General features: G+C 42.5%; 2 protein-coding genes across 3 annotated transcripts in view; one reads left to right on the top strand and one right to left on the bottom strand.

Moving 5' to 3' along the window:
• The window catches only part of SMARCC1 (SWI/SNF related, matrix associated, actin dependent regulator of chromatin subfamily c member 1), a 195,593-nt gene that overhangs the window by 59,006 nt on the left and 117,409 nt on the right, over positions 1–19,178 (top strand). For both annotated transcript variants that reach the window (XM_050780744.1, XM_050780745.1), the window contains exons 6-9: positions 1,481–1,550; positions 6,488–6,557; positions 12,741–12,816; positions 14,243–14,368. In XM_050780744.1, coding sequence (XP_050636701.1) covers positions 1,481–1,550; positions 6,488–6,557; positions 12,741–12,816; positions 14,243–14,368 — 342 coding nt within the window. The remainder of the gene's footprint in view (positions 1–1,480; positions 1,551–6,487; positions 6,558–12,740; positions 12,817–14,242; positions 14,369–19,178) is intronic.
• The window catches only part of DHX30 (DExH-box helicase 30), a 196,318-nt gene that overhangs the window by 136,706 nt on the left and 40,434 nt on the right, over positions 1–19,178 (bottom strand). The window lies entirely within an intron of this gene.

The raw sequence follows: 19,178 nt of genomic DNA, 5'->3' as shown, positions 1-19,178 counted from the left end.
GGGTTTACGCCATTCTCCTGCCTCAGCCTCCCAAGTAGCTGGGACTACAGGCGCCTGCCACCTCGCCTAGCTAGTTTTTTTTTTTTTTTTTTTTGTATTTTTTAGTAGAGACGGGATTTCACCGTGTTAGCCAGGATGGTCTCAATCTCCTGACCTCGTGATCCGCCTGTCTCGGCCTCCAAAAGTGCTGGGATTACAGGCTTGAGCCACCGCGCCCAGCCTGCCTGGCTAATTTTTAAATTTGAGACAAGGTCTCACCGTGTTGCCCAGACTAGTCTTCAACTCCTAGGCTCAAGTGATCCTTTCACTTCAGCCTTCCAAAGTGCTGGGATTACAGGTGTGAGCAGCTGCGCCTGGCCTAAATGTAACTTATTTTTTATTTTTTTGAGACAGAGTCTCACTTTGTCCCCCAAGCTAGTGGTGCCATCTTGGCTCACTGCAAGCTCTGCCTCCGGGGCTCAAGTGATTCTTCTGCCTCAGCCTCCGGAATAGCTGGGATTACAGGCATGTGCCACCACACCAGCTAATTTTTGTATTTTTAGTAGAGACGTGGTTTCACCGTGTTGGCCACTCTGGTCTCGAACTCCTGACCTCAAGTGATCCACCTGGCTCAGTCTCCCACAGTGCCAGGATTACAGACATGAGCCAGCACACCTGGCCATAAATGTAACTTTTATATACGTCAGGAAACTAAATTTGTGCAACTAATTTTGTAATGCTTTATCACAGTGGTCTGAAACTGAACTTGACAATATTTCTGTGTTATGCTTGCACAGAGTCCTAGCTTATGGCTCAAGGCCAGAAACTGCATTGATTCACTTTAAATAATGATAATTTGTGATGACCTTGGAAGTAATTTTAAGAAGTAGTAGTACCTGGCTAGACACAGTGGCTTACACCTGTAATCCCAGAACTTTGGAAGGCCAAGGCAGGCGGCTCACCTAAGGTCAGGAGTTCAAGACCAGCCTGACCAACATGGTGAAACCCCCTCTCTACTAAAAGTAGAAAAAGTAGCCAGGTGTGGTGGCAGGTGCCTGTAATTCCAGCTACTCAGGAGGCTGAGGCAGGAGAATTGTTTGAACCCAGGAGATGGAGAAGGTTGCAGTGAGCCAAGATCGTGTTGCCACACACTCCAGCCTGGGTGACAGAGCAAGACTTCATTTCAGGAAAAAAAAAAAAAGAATTAGTAGTACCCATATTACTGATATGGGTACCCAGAGAGAGAGAGATCTGTAGAGAACTAGCTAATAGATGCTCGAATTACTTTTTCTATACAGCAGTCTAAACTGTGTAGACAATTTCTTGGTTTATTGTTGTTAATCACTATTTTTTTTATTTGACTAAAAATAAGCAATACTTTTTAAATAAAGTCTATAAGTAAAACCATGCATTTAGAATTTGTATGGAATTTGTATCTGGGATCCCATAGTTCATTTGCCATGTGCTTTATTTTTGTGGTTTTTGTTCATTTGCTTTCCAGGGAACATTTACGGATGAGAAGTCAAAAGCTTCCCACCACATTTACCCATATTCTTCCTCACAAGATGATGGTAAGTTGGTTTTGCGTTGTGAACGGATAAGCTCATACATCATACCATATGGATTTTATGTCATATCCTCAAAGTCTTAAACAGAATAACCAGCTTTTTATTTGTTTTTGTTTTGTTTTGTTTTGTTTTTAAGATGGAGTCTCTGTTGCCCAGGCTGGAGTGTAGTGGCGTGATCTCAGCTCACTGCCACTTCCACCTCCCGGGTTCAAGAGATCCTCCTGCTTCAGCCTCCTGAGTAGCTGGGAATACAGGCGGCCGCCACCATGCCCAACTAATATTTGTATTTTTATTAGAGATGGGGTTTCACCGTGTTGGCCAGGATGGTTTTGATCTCTTGACCTTGTGATCCGCCCACCTTGGCCTCCCAAAGTGCTGGGTTTACAGGTGTGAGCTACTGCACCCGGCCAACATTAACTTTTAAAAGATGTAGTAGAAGCTGTGCCTAGAGGAACATTTATTTCTTTATATTAGGAAAAGAGAAAGGTTAGAAATCAGTGGTCCAAACATCTTTCTCAAGAAATTAGAAAAACACCACCAAATTAAACCTAATGAAAAAAGGAAATAATAAAAGAGCAAAAATCAATGATGTAGAAAATACACATTAGTGAGATATTCAGCAATGTCAAGTGGTTCTTATGAAAGACTAATAAGGCCCAGATGTGGTGTCTCATGCCTGTAATTCTAGCACTTCTGGAGGCCAAGGCAGGTGGATCACTTGAGGTCAGGAGTTTGAGATCGGCCTGACCAAAATGGTGAAACCCCATCTCTACTAAAAATACCAAAAATTAGCCGGGTGTGCTCGCACCTGTCTGTAACCCCAGCTACTTGGGAGGCTGAGGCAGGAGAATCACTTGAACCTGGGATGCGGAGGTTGCAATGAACCAAGATCTCGCCACTGCACTCCAGCCTGGGCGACAGAAGGAGACTCCATCTCAAAAAAAAAAAAAAACGGACTAATAAGGTGGTTAAATCCAGGTGTGGTTGTATGTGCCTGTATTCAGCTCCTCTGGAGGCTGAGGTGGGAGGATCACTTGAGGTCAGGAGTTTGAGGCTGTGGTGTGTGATAATTGTGCCTGTGTATAGCCATTGCACTCCAACCTGGGCAACATAGTGAAATCTTATGTCTTAAAAAACAAGGCCTGGCGCTGTGGCTCAGGCCTGTAATCCCAGCTTTCTGGGAGGCTGAGGCAGGTGGATCACCTGAGGTCAGGAGTGCAAGATCAGCCTGACCAACATGGTGAAACCTGGTCTCTACTAAAACGACAAAAATTTAACCGGGAATGGTGGCAGGTATCTGTAATTCTGGCTACTCGGGAGGCTGAGGCAGGAGAATCGCTTGAACCTGGGAGGCGGAGGTTGCAGTGAGTTGAGATTGTGCCATTGCACGCCAGCCTGGGTAATAAGAGCGAAACTCTCTCTTACAAAAAAAAAAAAAAAAGAAGATTCCTATTGGTAAAAGAGGAAAATATCTAAAACCTAAGTTAAAATAATTAGATGAATGGATAAACAAAATGTGGCATATACATACAGTGGAATTTAAAAAAAAAATTTTTTTTGAGACGGAGTCTTTGCTCTGTCACCCAGGCTAGAGTGCAGTGGTGTGATCTCAGCTCACTGCAACCTCCGCCTCCCGGGTTCAAGTGATTCTCCTGCCTCAGCCTCCTGAGTGAGACTCCGTCTCAAAAAAAAAAACAAAAACCCAACAAAAAAACCCAATTCTGTTCTTCTAGCTAAGCTAATTTCAGTTAATTATTATATTAACTGTATGATATGCTAATTATTAACTGTATTTTATATTATACTAATTATTATATTAACTGTATATTTTTATTTTCTGTATTTGTGTTGCTCTGGCATTTGATGCCCTGGGGAGAGATTGCCCTTTTGAGGGCTAGCTAATTTCTAAAGATAATAACTTCTCTAGGAGCACATCTTTCATATGTAAACCAACCAATCTGAGTATGTAGCTGTAACCATCTTCTTATCTAACTCACACACCAAACCAATATTTCCCCTTTTCTAAATCATTCCAGGGTGAGGTACTAGGCAATTAGAGACAACCTCTGTGCCCCAATGTTTCTTGGAATTATTCAGCCATCCCTACCCTAAACTGTTTACTCTGCCCCGTGTCACCTTTTCTATGGAAACCCCAATACAGGCTTTGGCTTAGGCTTCCCCTTGTTCCTGTCTTCTACCTCTTGACTATTGTGATGCCTCTGCAGTGGCTCTGCATGGTATGTTCTTTCCCTTCTTTTGGGATATGTAAGTAATTCATCTTTCAGTGGCATTGGCCTTACTCTTGTCATTCAGCCATACTTCTATAAATTAATTCTTGGGTATAAATTTATAATACCTGGGAAGAGAGTGAGTTTACATCTCACACCTCTTGTTGTTTCTGCTATTAGGAAATTTTTCAAAGACAATTAAAAAAATTGTCTTGGCCGGGCCCGGTGGCTCACGCTTGTAATCCCAGCACTTTGGGAGGCCGAGGCGGGCAGATCACGAGGTCAGGAGGTCGAGACCACAGTGAAACCCTGTCTCTACTAAAAATAAAAAAAATTAGCTGGGCATGGTGGCGGGCGCCTGTAGTCCCAGCTACTCAGGAGGCTGAGGCAGGAGAATGGTGTGAACCCGGGAGGCGGAGCTTGCAGTGAGCCGAGGTCGAGATTGCGCCACTGCATTCCAGCCTGGGCTACAGAGCGAGACTCTGTCTCAAAACAAAACAAAAAAAACCAAAAAAAATTGCCTTGATAAAAATCAAAAATTTTTTTGGCCGGGCACAGTGGCTCACGCCTGTAATCCCAGCACTTTGGGAGGCCAAGGTGATAGTTCACCTGAGGTCAGGAGTTTGAGACCAGCCTGACCAACATGGAGAAACCCTGTCTCTACTAAAAATAAAAAAAATTAGTCAGGCGTGGTGGCGCGTGCCTGTAATCCCAGCTACTTGGGAGGCTGAGGCGGGAGAATCGCTTGAACCTCGGAGGCAGAGTTTGCGGTGAGCCGAGATCACACCATTGCACTCCAGCCTGGGCAACAAGAGTGAAACTCCATCTCAAAAAAGAAAAAAAAGTCAAAATTTGTATCAAAGTCAGCTGTGGTTAGGAAAGATATGTTTTCTTGTTTTTCTCATTAAAGTACATAGTCTTTGACAAGATAATCAGTATTCTGAAAGTCAGCTTTTACTAGTCAGAATACCACCAAGACACTCTTAACAGGACAGGACAGGTAGTTTAGGTAGTGGGGATTTAGAAAGATCCTCTGGCCCCTTCTTTTCTTTTTTCCTCTGCCATGTTGAGTTACCAGGTTAGGGAACAGGACCTGATTCTGTCATTTTCACCTTTTGTTTTGAGGTGGGGACTCACTCTTGCCCAGCCTGAAGAGCAAGAGTGCACTTATTAATAGCTCACTGCAGCCTCAAACTATAATGCTCAAGTGATCTTCCTGCCTCAGCCTCCTGAGTAGCTGGGAGTATAGATGCACACCACCATGCCTAGCTATTTTTACTTTTAAATTTTTTAAGTGACCGAATCTTACTTTGTTGCCCAGGCTGGTCTTGAACTCCTGGGCTCAAGTGATCTTCCTGCCCCTGCCTCCAAAAGTGCTGGGATTACAGGCTTGAACCACCACACCTGGCCCCCTTTCACTTTCTTTTGAGATGGTTAGGTGAGTCATTGTATACTTTAAAAACAGCACAGGTGTAGGGGCTTCATGGCTTTATTCAGTGAAAACAAGGCTATATCTTGTTAAAACCAGCACTGGAAAGTAATTTTTACTTGGCTAATTTACTAAGGTCTGGTGGTTTTTTTTTTTTTTTTTTCCCTCTTTCTTGGGCTTTAAGGGGGCTTGCTTCAGAACTTCTCTCTTGCTATTAGGCATACATTTTCTAAGCTAAATTCAGACTACCAAAGAAGCACATGATAACCATTGTTGAAATGTGGAGGTAATTTAACTATGATTAGAATGAAAATCACTTTATTGTGTAATTTGCACTTATCTTTGGAAAGGAAACTTGAAAAAAAAGTCTACAATATGTAATCACATTGCTTACACTCTTGTTGGGAGGGCTAAATTAATAGGTATGAGGCAGTAAAGAATAGTAAAAATAGTATTTTTGATAAAAACTTTGATGTAGCACTGTATAACTTACAGAACATCAGAAAAAGGGAATCTAGAGGAAGCAGAGTAGTTAGTAAAACTTTCATCAATGAGATGAAGTACAGTTTACATCTGGAAAGATGTGTAATAATTGCTAAGCCTCACAGAAAGAGGGATGAGAGGTTCACCATGGGAAGTGAAGCATTAAATAATATGATGATTATTACTTGGGTAGAAGAGAGAGGGGAGGCTGGCAGGAGAATGGGATGGGAGTATTTTACCACAGTGGATAATTGGTTTTGTCAAGAGTGATGGATAGTAGATCTACAGTTTGGTAAGTCTGAAAGACTGAGAAATTTCCCTTTAATCTGGTAGATAGTACTCAATTTTTTTTTTTTTTTTTTTTGAGACGGAGTCTCGCTCTGTCGCCCAGGCTGGAGTGCAGTGGCGCGATCTCGGCTCACTGCAAGCTCCGCCTCCCGGGTTCACGCCATTCTGCTGCCTCAGCCTCCCGAGTAGCTGGGACTACAGGCGCCCACAACCGCGCCCGGCTAATTTTTTGTATTTTTAGTAGAGACGGGGTTTCACTGTGGTCTCGATCTCCTGACCTTGTGATCCGCCCGCCTCGGCCTCCCAAAGTGCTGGGATTACAGGCGTGAGCCACCGCGCCCGGCCGATAGTACTCAATTTGAAAACTTTTTCTTTCTAAACCAGCAATGGCATGTTGGAAAAATGTTGTTCATTAGCAAACTAAAACATCTTAGTAAAAATTAAGGCTAAAAATAATAGTTTCTTCATTATTTTGTCAGTTTGAGTAAAATTTTTTTCTTTTTCTCTTTCAGAAGAATGGTTGAGACCGGTGATGAGAAAAGACAAGCAAGTGTTAGTGCATTGGGGCTTTTACCCAGACAGGTAATGTTCATTTGCTGTGAGACCTGGTATAAAGATTTCTGTGAAAGGAAGGCACATTTATTTATAGTTTTATTTTCTGAATAGTGACAATTTGTTGATTTGTGTGTAGTCTTTCAGACTCTTCCAGAGTCTTTCATTGACTATTTTCTTAAGGTACAGAATTTAATGAGATCACCATTAAATCATGAATGAATAAGCCATAAATGGCTTTATTTATCTTTGAAAAAAAATCGATATCAGCGCTGGGCGTGATGACTCACGTCTGTAATCACAGCGCTTTGGGGGAGGCGAAGGCAGGTGGATCATGAGGTCAGCAGCTCGAGACCAGCCTGGCCAACATAGTGAAACCCCATCTCTACTAAAAATAAAAAAAATTAGCCAGGCGTGGTGTTGGGCGTAATCCCAGCTACTCGGGAGGCTGAGACAGGAGAATTGCTTGAACCCGGGAGGCAGATGTTGCAGTGAGTTGAGATTGCGCCATTGCACTCCAGCCTGGGCGACGGAGTAAGACTCCGTCTCAAAAAAAAAAAAAAACCCAAAAAACCTGGTGTCTTTTATGTATTTGCCGAGAAAGTCTGTGTGGTATTAGGTTGCTAATTTATATTTGTTTCTTTTAAGAAATGAATTTTACAGGGCACGGTGGCACATGCCTGTAATTGCAGCCCTTGGAGAGGCCACGGTGGGTGGATCATGTGAGGTCAGGAGTTCAAGACCAGCCTGGCCAACATGGTGAACCTCCGTCTCTACTAAAACTATAAAAAGTTAACCAGACATGGTAGCACACGCCTGTAATCCCAACTACTCAGGTGTCTGAGGCATGAGAATCACTTGAACCTGGGAAACGGAGGTTGCACTGAGCCGAGATCATGCCACTGCACTCCATCCTTGGTGACAGAGTCTCACTCTGTCTTCAACAAATAAAGAATTTTTTCTAGTGTTTATTACTGATTAAATTTTTTTGAGACAGAGTCCCGTTCTGTTACCCAGGCTGGAGTGCAATGGCACAGTCTTGGCTCACTGCAACCTTCACCTCCCAGGTTCAAGTGATTCTCCTGCCTCCATCCTTCCTAGTAGCGGGGATTACAGGTGTGCCTCACCATGCCTGGCTAATTTTTGTATTTTTAGTAAAGACCGGGTTTCACCATGCTGATCAGACTAGTCTTGAACTCCTGACCTCAGGTGATCCACCTGCGTTGGCTTCCCAAAGTGCTGGGATTACAGGTGTGAGCCACCACGTCCAGTCTGATCAGTTTGCTTTTTTCAAAAACTACTCATGCCAAACCATTAAGGATGAAATTAATTTATGTCGAAAATTGAGTTTTTCTTCTCATCAGAAATGTATTTGCCTAGTACTGTTGTGGCTTTACATGTTATAACCCATACTGGTTTCAGTATCTATAGTGTGTATAACGAGTATTATAAACAAGAGCTAGATATTAGTGAAAATAGTGGGGCCAGGCGTGATGGCTCATGCCTGTAATCCCAGCACTTTGGGAGGCTGAGGCAGGCGGATCATGAGGTCGGGAGATCGAGACCATACTGGCTAACATGGTGAAACCCGGTCTCTACTAAAAATACAAAAAAATTAGCCGGGCGTGGTGGCGGGTGCCTGTAGTCCCAGCTACTCTGGAGGCTTAGGCACGAGAATGGCGTGAACCCGGGAAGCGGAGCTTGCCGTGAGCCGAGATCACGCCACTGCAGTCCAGCCTGGGAGACAGAGCGAGACTCTTGTCTCAAAAAAAAAATTTTTTTTTATTTATTAAATAAAAATTATTTAATATTAATGCCTGCATAGTGCACATGGAAATAGGGATAACATTCCTTATACTTTATTTTTCTAAACCTATAGTAGAGCAGCTTTAGTATTCATTTCATTCTTGTCAAGTAAAGTGGAGATTTTCATTGTGGTTTCTACAGGTCTAGTCAGTCTTCTTTCACCTGCTTAATTTTTATGTTTTTATTTTATTTTCTCATAAGTTATTGGGGTACAGGTGATATCTGGTTACGTGAGTAAATTCTTTAATGGTGATTTGGTGCACCCATCACCCAAGCAGTATACACTGCACCTTATTTGTAGTCTTTTATCCCTCGCCACCACCCCCACTTTTTTTTAACCTCTACTTCTATCTACTTCTCGTCTTCTCATGTTTTTTATAGCAAATCCCAAACACCATTTGAATCATAAGTATTTTATTATGTGTTTAAAAAGAAATACATTCTCTCTTTTTTAAAATTTTTTTGAAATGGAGTCTTACTCTGTCTCCCAGGCTGGAGTGCAGTGGCACAATCTTGGCTCCGCCTCCCTGCTTCTAGCGATTCTCATGCCTCAGCCTCCTGCGTAGCTGGGATTATAGACGCAAGCCACCACACCTGGCTAATTTTTGTATTTTTAGTAGAGATGAGGTTTTGCCACGTTGGCTAGGCTGGTCTTGAAAACTCCTGACCTCAGGTGATCCACCCACCTTGGCCTCCCAAAGTGCTGGGATTATAGGTGTGAGCCACCATGCCTGGACTTTTTTTTTTTTTTTGGAGACAAGGTCATGCTCTGTTACCCAGGCTGCAGTGCGGTGGCATGAAGACAACTCAAGTGATCCTCCCACCTCAGCCTCCCTAGAGGCTGGCACTACAGGCACGTGCCACCCATAGGTGCCTTGTTTTTTAATTTTTGGTTGGGGGGTGGTCTCTGTGTGTTGTTTAGGCTGGTCTCAACCTCCTGGCCTCAAACAGTTCAAAGTAATAATACCATTGTCATCTTAACCCCAAACAGTTCTTTAATATAAAATATCATGACTGGGCACGATGGCTCATGCCTGTAATCCCAGCACTTTGGGAGTCTGAGGTGGGAGGATCACTTGAGGCCAGGAGTTCTAGACCAACTTGGACAACGTGGTGAAACCTTGTCTCTACAAAAAATACAAAAATTAGCCAGTCGTGGTGATATGTGCCTGTAGTCCCAGATACTTGGGATGGGGCTGAGGTGGGAGGATTACTTGAGCCCCAGAGGTTGAGGCTGCAGTGAGCTGAGTTCATGCCACTGCACTGTAGCCTGGGCAACAGAGCGAGACCCTGTCTCAAATAAAAATAAAAATCCAGTCAATGTTGTCAATTAAATGACACATTTGATTGATTGATAGTTGTTTGAATTAGAATTTAGATAAAATCTACCTGTTGGGATTAGTTGGTGTATTTAAGTACTTTTCTAATTTATAGTTGTATAGGTTTTTCTTCTGTCTTCATGACCTCCCCTTTCTTAAAACCTTACTGGTTTTAAGAAACCAGTTGGTTTGTCATGTTTTGTTTACCACAGTATGGAGTTTTTCAGTGGCAGCACTGTGGTTTATTTGAATGGATTACTCTGTTCTCTGTATTTCCCTTAAATTGGTAGCCGGATCTAGAGGTTAATCAGATTCCATTTTAATTGGGGAGGAACAAGACTGTTGCATATATGTGTGTTCTTTATCAGGAAACAAAACGTCAGGTTTTGCATTGTTTCTGTTAATCTATTTAAGTTTATTTTACTTGTAATTATATTTTTAAAAGAAGGAAGTTTGTCTTTAGATTCATTCAACATTTTAAGAGTATATGCCGTCTTTTTATGTAGTTCGAGTTAATTACAACTAAATCAAGTCACCTTTGTAATCAGTCTCGTGTGAACCATAATTGACAAATTTAAGTGAATAACTTCCCGTCCCCTAAGGATTAGTTTTTACTTTTAAAAAATATGTTGCCCACACTGGCCTCAAATTCCTGGGCTCAAGGGATTCTTCTGCCTCCTTACTAGCTGGGACTACAAGTGTATGTCAGTAGGCCCAGCTTATTTTTAAAACATCATTTGAATAAGTGCTTTCTGTAAAGCACTTCAGTCTAAAGGCTTCAAGTCAGTAGTCCTTGCATCCAAAAACACCTTTTAATATCTCAGCAACTATGATAGGAAAGCAGTTTGCCCTTTGAAACACTTCAGTGGAAACTTAAATTTATGATGACAAGCTACATAAGTATAGAGTTGGTATAAATTCCAAAATAACACATTTGTAACACATTTTAAGACAGTAGCCTGTTTGCTCACCTTTTATGTATCAAATTAAGATGTGGCAGCTGGCTCAGGTCTTGTCTTCTCAAGGGGTCTTGTTAATTTACCTTTTAAAAATTAACTATGGCCTGTGCCCTCACTTCTGCCCACATTTGGATTTCTAATCAAGACTGGAAGAGTATAAGATTGAGTTTTTTGTTTTTTTTTTTTGAGGCAGAGTCTCACTCTCACCCAGGCTGGAGTGCAGTCGTGTGTGTGATCTAAGCTCACTGCAACCTCCGCCTCCCAGGTTCATGCTATTCTCCTGAATCAGCCTCCCATGTAGTGGAGACTATAGGCGCCCACCACAACGCCCTGCTAATTTTTGTATTTTTTAATAGAAACGAGATTTCACCATGTTGGCCAGGCTGATCTTGAACTCCTGACCTCAGGTGATCCACCCCCTCGGCCTCTCAAAGTGCTGGCATTACAGGCGTGAGCCACTGCACCTGGCCAGGTTCTATATGCTTTTGAACTGACTTCTGAATGGTGACTAAAAGGAAGCTGATGTTTGTCATCATACTAGATGTCATTTGGTTTCATAGTTTACTGGTCAGTATAGTGATATTCACAGTGTTTTATTTTGGTGAAAAATGTTATGCTTATTTTATGATTTTGTTGGAGTAGGTGGCCTGATTTATGTCATTAACTTAGAGCTTGTTGATAAAGAGGCTCCTTGAGCAAAGAGATGTGAAGAAATGAGAGACTAAGCTATATGTATATCTCGGCAGTGAGGGACCAGTCTGTGTAGAGTGTATGCAGGCTTAGTAGGGTATGTTGGAATAATGTTATCAAAGCCTGTGTGACTCAAATATAACATGAGTAAGGAGAGAAGAGCAGGAGATGGGGTCAGCGTCTCCATCAGATAATCAGATCTTGAAGCCATGGCAAGCCATCATTAGGTTTTTTTCTTTCACTCTCATTGGGTGAGAGCTGTTGGAAGGGTTGGATCAGTGGAGTGATGTGGACTGACTTAGTTTTCAAAAAGATCACTATGGTTGCTATGTGAAAAATTAACTCTTGAGAGACCAAGAGACCAATGGCAGAAGCCGGAAAACCATTGAGCAGAGTGGAGGAGTAAGAATTAGATGGATTCTAGACATACTTTTGAAGTTAGAGCTGGTCACATTTGCAGTTGGTTTGATTACAGGATGTGCTTGAGAATGGAATCAAGGCTGTTTGCAATGATTTTGGCCTGAACAGCAGGAAAGATAAAGTTGCCATTACTGAAGTGGAAATGATTGGCTAGAGTACATCGCTGGGGCCAGGGTAGCATTGCAAGTTGAGCTTTGAGTGTTAGGTTTGGAATGCTTGTTAGACGTTCTACACAAGGAGATGTGGAACTGGCTGTTGGATTTATGAGTTCAGAATACATGGGAGAGTGCTGACATAAAATTTGAAGTCATCAGTGTGTATTTAAAGTTATAGGAAGGAATGAAATTAGCAGGGGAGAAGGATTTTTCCAAAAACTGAATCTCGGAACTTTTGAAGGTTGAAGACGTTTGGGACTAAGACCAGAAACTGGCATGGAAACTTGAAGAGAGGCTGGTGAATATAAGGACTATTAGGTGATATAGTACTTTCTTGGTGGCCAAGTGTGGGAAATGCTTTGAGGAAAGAGCAAGCAGCTGTTTAAAATTTTTTGGTCTTAGTCTTCAACTTCGGGTTTAGCAATATATACGTTATATACTGGTGACCTCTACAGAGGAGCTTTCTTGGCAGAATAGTAAGGAGAAAAGTGTCTAATAAGTTGCTATTAATAGATTTTAGTAGTATTTCTTTTAGTTTTTTGTTTTGTTTTGTTTTGTTTCGAGATGGGGTCTCACTCTGTTGTCCAGACTGAAGTGCAGTGGCATGATCTCGGCTCACTGCAACCTCTGCCTCCTGGGTTCAAGCGATTCTTCCACCTCAGCTTCCTGGGTGGCGGGGACTGCAGGCACGTCCTACCATGCCCAGCTAATTTTTGTATTTTTTGGTAGAGACGCAGTTTCACCATATTGACCAGGCTGGGATTTTAGTAGTATTTCTAAAATATGTTCTTACTATTTGTAAAAGTCTTTCTAGTAAATTACCTTTGACTCTAATTTGTTTTTCTCTTTTCTGTTCCTTTATAGCTATGATACTTGGGTCCATAGTAATGATGTTGATGCTGAAATTGAAGATCCACCAATTCCAGAAAAGCCATGGAAGGTAAATGATTTAAAAAAAAAAATCTTATAATAATCTCTTTTTTTGTTGTTTTTTTGAGATGGCGTCTCATCTGTCGCCCAGGCTAGAGTGAAGTGGTGTGATCTTGGCTTACTGCAACCTCTGCCTCCCGGGTTCGAGTGATTCTCGTGCGTCAGCCTCCCAAGTAGCTGGGACTACAGGCACACGCTACTATGTTTGGTTAATTTTCATATTTTTAGTAGAGACGGAGTTTTACCAGGTTGGTCAGACTGGCCTCAAACTCCTGACCTCAGGTGATCCGCCTGCCTCGGTCTCCTGAAGTGCTGGGATTATAAGTGTAAGCCATCGTGCCCGGCCAAAAAAAATTATTATAATAATCTAATAGCTCTTCTCAGCTGTTTTCTAAGCAGTCTCTCTAAGGAGATACAGAATGTTGGTTTCCCTTTCCTGTCATCCATTTACAAGATATGCATGGCTACGAAGACTTTATTATCTAGGTCTTAGATGAGATGTCTGCAGTGCTTGATGTTTGAGGAGAATCCAAAGGCAGGTCAGATTGTGGTTTGTGAGAGAGGAGTGTGAGGAGTAGAGTTGAACATCACTGATGATGTCATTTGGAAAGCTTGGAAGCAGTGCCTGTGTGACTTTTAGAATGATGTAGACTCACTTTATTAATCATTTCTACCATAATGTAGTAAGAGTCCATACACTGACTTGTTAGTCAGCTTTTGAAGTGGAAGTAATTTAAACTTTGTGGGGCATGGTGACTCATACCTGTAATAACAGCACTTTGGGAGGCTAAGGCAGGAGGATTGCTTGACCAGCCTGAGCTACCAAAAAAAAAATTATCTGAGCATAATGTCAAGTGCCCTATAGTCCTAGCTACATACTTAGAAGGCTGAGGCAGGAGGATTGCTTGAGCTGAGGAGGTTGAGGCTGCAGTGAGCCATGATTGCACCACTTCACTCCAGCCTTTGTAACAAGACCCCGTCTCAAAACAAAAAAATTAATTGTACAGGTTGCAAGAGTAGTCCAAAACAAAAGCACTACTTTGTACTCTTCTTCCAGATTTTTCTATTTTTAACTATTTTTGGAAATTAAATGTTGAAATTATACTGTCATCTAATAGTAAAGGAGTAAGCCATATGACTCATGAACCATGTAATGTTGCGAAGTACTACTGAAGGATTTTTAGACATTTATTGCCCTGTAGATTATAGTGTCAGAAGTTTAAGACTGGGAATGATTACTTACTATGGTATCACATTGTTAGGAAGGAAACTAGGCTCCAGAGTATACCTCATATATCATTAGTAGTATTACGTTATTAATGTGTTTTATGCATTTGAGGCTTTGAAAATAAATCAGCGTGTTTCCTTTTCAATACTTTAAAACCTTGAGTGATTTTGTTATTTATGTAGATATTCATGATTTGATACGGTTTTAGGTTCATGTGAAATGGATTTTGGACACTGATATTTTCAATGAATGGATGAATGAGGAGGATTATGAGGTGGATGAAAATAGGAAGCCTGTGAGTTTTCGTCAGCGGATTTCAACCAAGAATGAAGAGGTATTTTCTTTGGCATGATTTCTCACCGTTAAGTCTGTCTTCTTGGCCTAAATGTTACTAAATCTTCATCAATAAATTGTCATATACAAACCACTTAGGAACTTTCACATCTACCTGATGGCTGATGTGCCATCAGGTGAAAATTCCTAAGTGGCTGTAACAGCCATCTCAGAAGCTAATAACCTCCCAAAAAGGGGTATGAAAATCTTAAAAGGTTATTAAGATTTAAAGTGGCCCATGCAGAAGGATAGTGGTATAGCTGATTTTGCCCACTAGATCTGAAGTGCAATATCATCACAGCAGAATTTAATGTAGCCGTTGGTTTTCCTATGGAAAACTCATTTTGTTTAATATGTGTATATATTTTTTGAGACAAAGTCTTGCTCTGTTGGCCAGGCTAGAGTGCAGTAGCACAATCTCGGCTCACTGCAACCTCTGCTTCCTGGGTTGAAGCGATTCTCCTGCCTCAAGCCTCCCAAGTAGCTGGGTTTATAGGCGTTTGCCACCACATCTGGCTAAGTTTTGCATTTTTAGTAGAGACAGGGTTTCTCCATGTTGGCTAGGCTGGTCTCCAACTCCTGACGTCAGGTGACATGCCTTGGCCTCTCAAAGTGCTGGGATTACAGGCATGAGCCACAATGCCCGACCTGTTTAATATTCTTAAATAACTGTTAATCCACAGATGGTAGGTAGTGTAAAGTACAGGCCTTAAACATCTTAACAGTTATAGTTCAATCCGCTTTTCTGAGGGTGGATGATTTGACATTTTATATCATTTAATCCTTTGAGAAGTTCAGTCGCTTAGATATTTACCCGTGATTCCTTGTAAGGCACAACTTGTGGAAGGCACAACTCGTGCGGTAGGTGTCACTAGAAGACAATTTGACACTGAGAAGAAGGGGTGTTAGTATTGGATTTGTGGTAGCTTTAGAGACTTCTGGTTCCTTTTCCTGGGGTATTGTTTGACTTTATTTATTTGTTTGTTTGTTTGTTTGAGACAGATTCTCACTCTGTTGCCCAGGCTGGAGTGCAGTGGTGTGATCTTGGCTCTCTGCAACCTCCACCTCCTGGGTTCAAGCGATCCTCCTGCCTCAGCCTCCCAAGTAACTGGGACTACAGGCACGCGCCACCACACCTGCCTAATTTTTGTATTTTTAGTAGAAATGGGGTTTCACCATGTTGGCCAGGCTGGTCTTGAACTCTTAATCTCAGGTGATCCGCCCGCCTCGGCCTCCCAAAGTGTTGGGATTACAGGCCTGAGCCACTGCGCCTGGCCTGTTTTACTTTGTTGAAACATCTTAGAGATGGATATTCTTTGAACCACTGACATGCAGAGTACAGTTCTTTCATACCTATTTCAGTGCTGTGACTTTACTATGAAAACCTTACTGTTTTTCACATTAATTTTTTTTTTTTTCTTGACACGGGGTCTCATTCTGTTGCCCAGGCTGTAGTGCAGTGGAACGATCTTGGCTGAATGCAGTCTCTGCCTCCTGGGTTCAAGTGATTCTCCTGCCTCAGCTTCCCAAGTACCTGGGATTACAGGCACATGCCACCACACCTGGCTAATTTTTGTATTTTCAGTAGAGATGGGGTTTCACTATCTTGGCCAGGCTGATCTTGAACTTCTGACCTCAGTTGATCCACCAGCCTTGGCCTTCCAAAGTGCTGGGATTACAGGTATGAGCCACCATGCCTTGCCAATTTTTAGGAAAAATATTAGGAAACAAAAATGTTAAATGGCTGGGCCCAGCGACTCACACCTGTAATCCCAGCAGTTACGGAGGCCGAGGTGGGAGGATTGTTTGAGCCCAGAAGTTTGAGACCAGTCTGGGCAATGTAGCAAGACCTCGTCTCTTCAAATGATAAAAAAAATTAGAGAAAAAAGGCCGGGCGCGGTGGCTCAAGCCTGTAATCCCAGCACTTTGGGAGGCCGAGACGGGCGGATCACGAGGTTAGGAGATCAAGACCATCCTGGCTAACACGGTGAAACCCCGTCTCTACTAAAAATACAAAAAATTAGCCGGGCGTGGTGGCGGGCGCCTGTAGTCCCAGCTACTCGGAGGCTGAGGCGGGAGAATGGCGTGAACCCGGGAGGCGGAGCCTGCAGTGAGCCGAGATCGCGCCACTGCACTCCAGCCTGGGAGACACAGCGAGACTCCGTCTCAAAAAAAAAAAAAAAAAAAAAAAAAATTAGAGAAAAAAAAAGAGAAGAGAAAAATGTTTTACAGTTGAGTCTTTGTCATACCTTTTTACTTGCAGTTGGTTCTTGTTTGTTTTGGAATTGGACTCGTCAAATTTTTTTTTTCCACCAGTCTTATGGTGCTGATGACTCTTCCATATTCTCTTATTTTAACCCTTCCAGAAGATACACTTACATATTTGCTTTCCCTTAATATATTTTAATTGAAGGCTTTTTTGTCATTAGGAATATTCCAGTTTCTACATTACATTCTTTAACCGACCAGTTCATACCCATTTCTGTTCTGATTTAGTTTGTTTATTCATTTATTTTTAGGAGGTTATATAAAAATGGATATTTGGGCCGGGTGCGGTGGCTCAAGCCTGTAATCCCAGCACTTTGGGAGGCCGAGACGGGCAGATCACGAGGTCAGGAGATCGAGACCATCCTGGCTAACACGGTGAAACCCCGTCTCTACTAAAAAATACAAAAAACTAGCCGGGCGAGGTGGCGGGCGCCTGTAGTCCCAGCTACTCCGGAGGCTGAGGCAGGAGAATGGCGTAAACCCGGGAGGCGGAGCTTGCAGTGAGCTGAGATCCGGCCACTGCACTCCAGCCTGGGCGACAGAGCGAGACTCCATCTCAAAAAAAAAAAAAAAAAAAAAAAAAAAAAAAGGATATTTGTTTAAAAATTTAGGGTTGGGCATGGTGGCTCACGCCTGTAATTCCAGTACTTTGGGAGGCCAGGGTAGGTGGAGTGCTTGAGCGCAGGAGTCTGAGACTAGCCTGGGCAACATGGCAAGACCCTGTCTCTGCAAAAGATACAAAAATTAGCTGGGCTTGGTGGTGCGCAACTGAAGTCCCAGCCACTTGAGAGACTGAGGTGAGGGGGATCAATTGAGCCCAGGAAGTTAAGGCTGCAGTGATCCATAGTCGCTTGAACTCGGGTGGTGAAGGTTGCAGTGAGCTGAGATCATGCCACTGCACTCCAACCTGGGTGTCAAGAGTGAGACCCTGTCTCAGAAAAAAAAAGAAAAAAATTCAACTTCAGATTTATTGTATCATTCAAAGGTGTATATCCTTTAGATTTTTTTCAAACTGCTATTACATACTCATAAGGTGTTCAAGGTTCTCAGTTTGATGCCATGGAGCTTCTCAATGGAAATGCAGTTGAAAGGAATAGGATGGCAACAGAGAAAATTAACATTTAGTTCATGGATTTTTTTCATTTTGGCGTGAGACAGAATCTCATTCTGTCACCTACGCTGAAGTGTGGTGGCGCGATTATAGCACACTGTGACCTTGACCTCCTGAGCATAAGCTATCCTCCCGGCTCAGTATTCTGAGTAATTCGGGTGACAGACGCACACCCCTAAACCCAGCTAACTTTTTGTTTGTTTGTTTTTGTAGAGACAAGGTCTTACTATGTTTCCCAGGCTGGTCTTGAACTCCTGGGCTCAAGCATTCCCCCCGCCTCGGCCTCCCGAAGTGCTGGGATTACAGGTGTGAGCCACCATGACCAGCCTAATTGATGTTTTAATTTTAGGTTATTTACTTATGCCTTTCATGCTTTTACCTAATCTAGTACTGATCATTTAGGTGTTTTTTTCTTTATGATAGTCTGTTTTATTAAATTGGTAGTTACTGTTTGCAGGCTTGCTTTTGTATGTTGATCTTAGGTCTTGCAACTTTCCTGAACTTGTTCATTAGGTCTGGTAGCTTTTTTTATGTATAAAATTGTATCATCTGCAAACCGGGATAGTTTTTACTTATAAAGGTTGACTTTTTTTTTCCTTCTTGGAGACAGAGTCTTGCTCTGTCACCCAGACTGGAGTACAGTGACATGATCACGACTCAGTGCAACCTTCGCCTACTGGGTTCAAGCAGTTCTCATATCTCAGCCTCCTGAGTAGCAGGGAGTACAGGCATGCTTCACCATAGCCCGCTAATTTTTTGTATTTTTAGTAGAGATGGGGTTTCCCTGTGTTGGACAGGTTGGTCTTGAACTCCTTGCCTCTTGCCTCAAGTGATCTTACCACCTCGGCTTCCCAAAGTGCTGGGATTACAGGCATGAGCCATGGCACCCGGCCCTAGACCTTGACTTCTTTTTTTTTTTTTTTTTTGAGACTGAGTCTCACTCTGTCACCCAGGCTGGAGTACAGTGGCCCGATCTCAGCTCACTGCAAGCTCTGCCTCCTGGGTTTACGCCATTCTCCTGCCCCAGCCTCCCAAGTAGCTGGGACTGCAGGCGCCACCAAGTTTTTTTTTGGTATTTTTTAGTAGAGACGGGGTTTCACCATATTAGCCAGGATGGTCTCAATTTCCTGACCTCGTGATCCGCCCATCTCGGCCTCCCAGAGTGCTGGGGTTACAAGCTTGAGCCACCGTGCCCGGCCAGACGTTGACTTCTAAATTATGTTGCCATCTTGCTTAACATTTCTTATAACATAAAGTTATCTTCTATTTGTTTTAGAGATTAAGAATAATTCCTATAATGCTACATTTTCACAGGATCATTTGGCCTGTCTTTGTATTTTGTCAGTTTAATAGAGTGTATTTCATATTTTTCCAGTAGTTATTGAAATACATTTCCCACCTCAAAACATAGAATGTGAACAGTACCAGTTTT

The sequence above is a fragment of the Macaca thibetana genome, chromosome 2 (genome assembly GCF_024542745.1).
Source record: "Macaca thibetana thibetana isolate TM-01 chromosome 2, ASM2454274v1, whole genome shotgun sequence".
In the NCBI taxonomy this organism is placed as follows: domain Eukaryota; kingdom Metazoa; phylum Chordata; class Mammalia; order Primates; family Cercopithecidae; genus Macaca; species Macaca thibetana.
The sequence above is the reverse complement of the archived record's forward strand: the minus strand, read 5'-3'. Positions and strand labels throughout refer to the sequence as shown.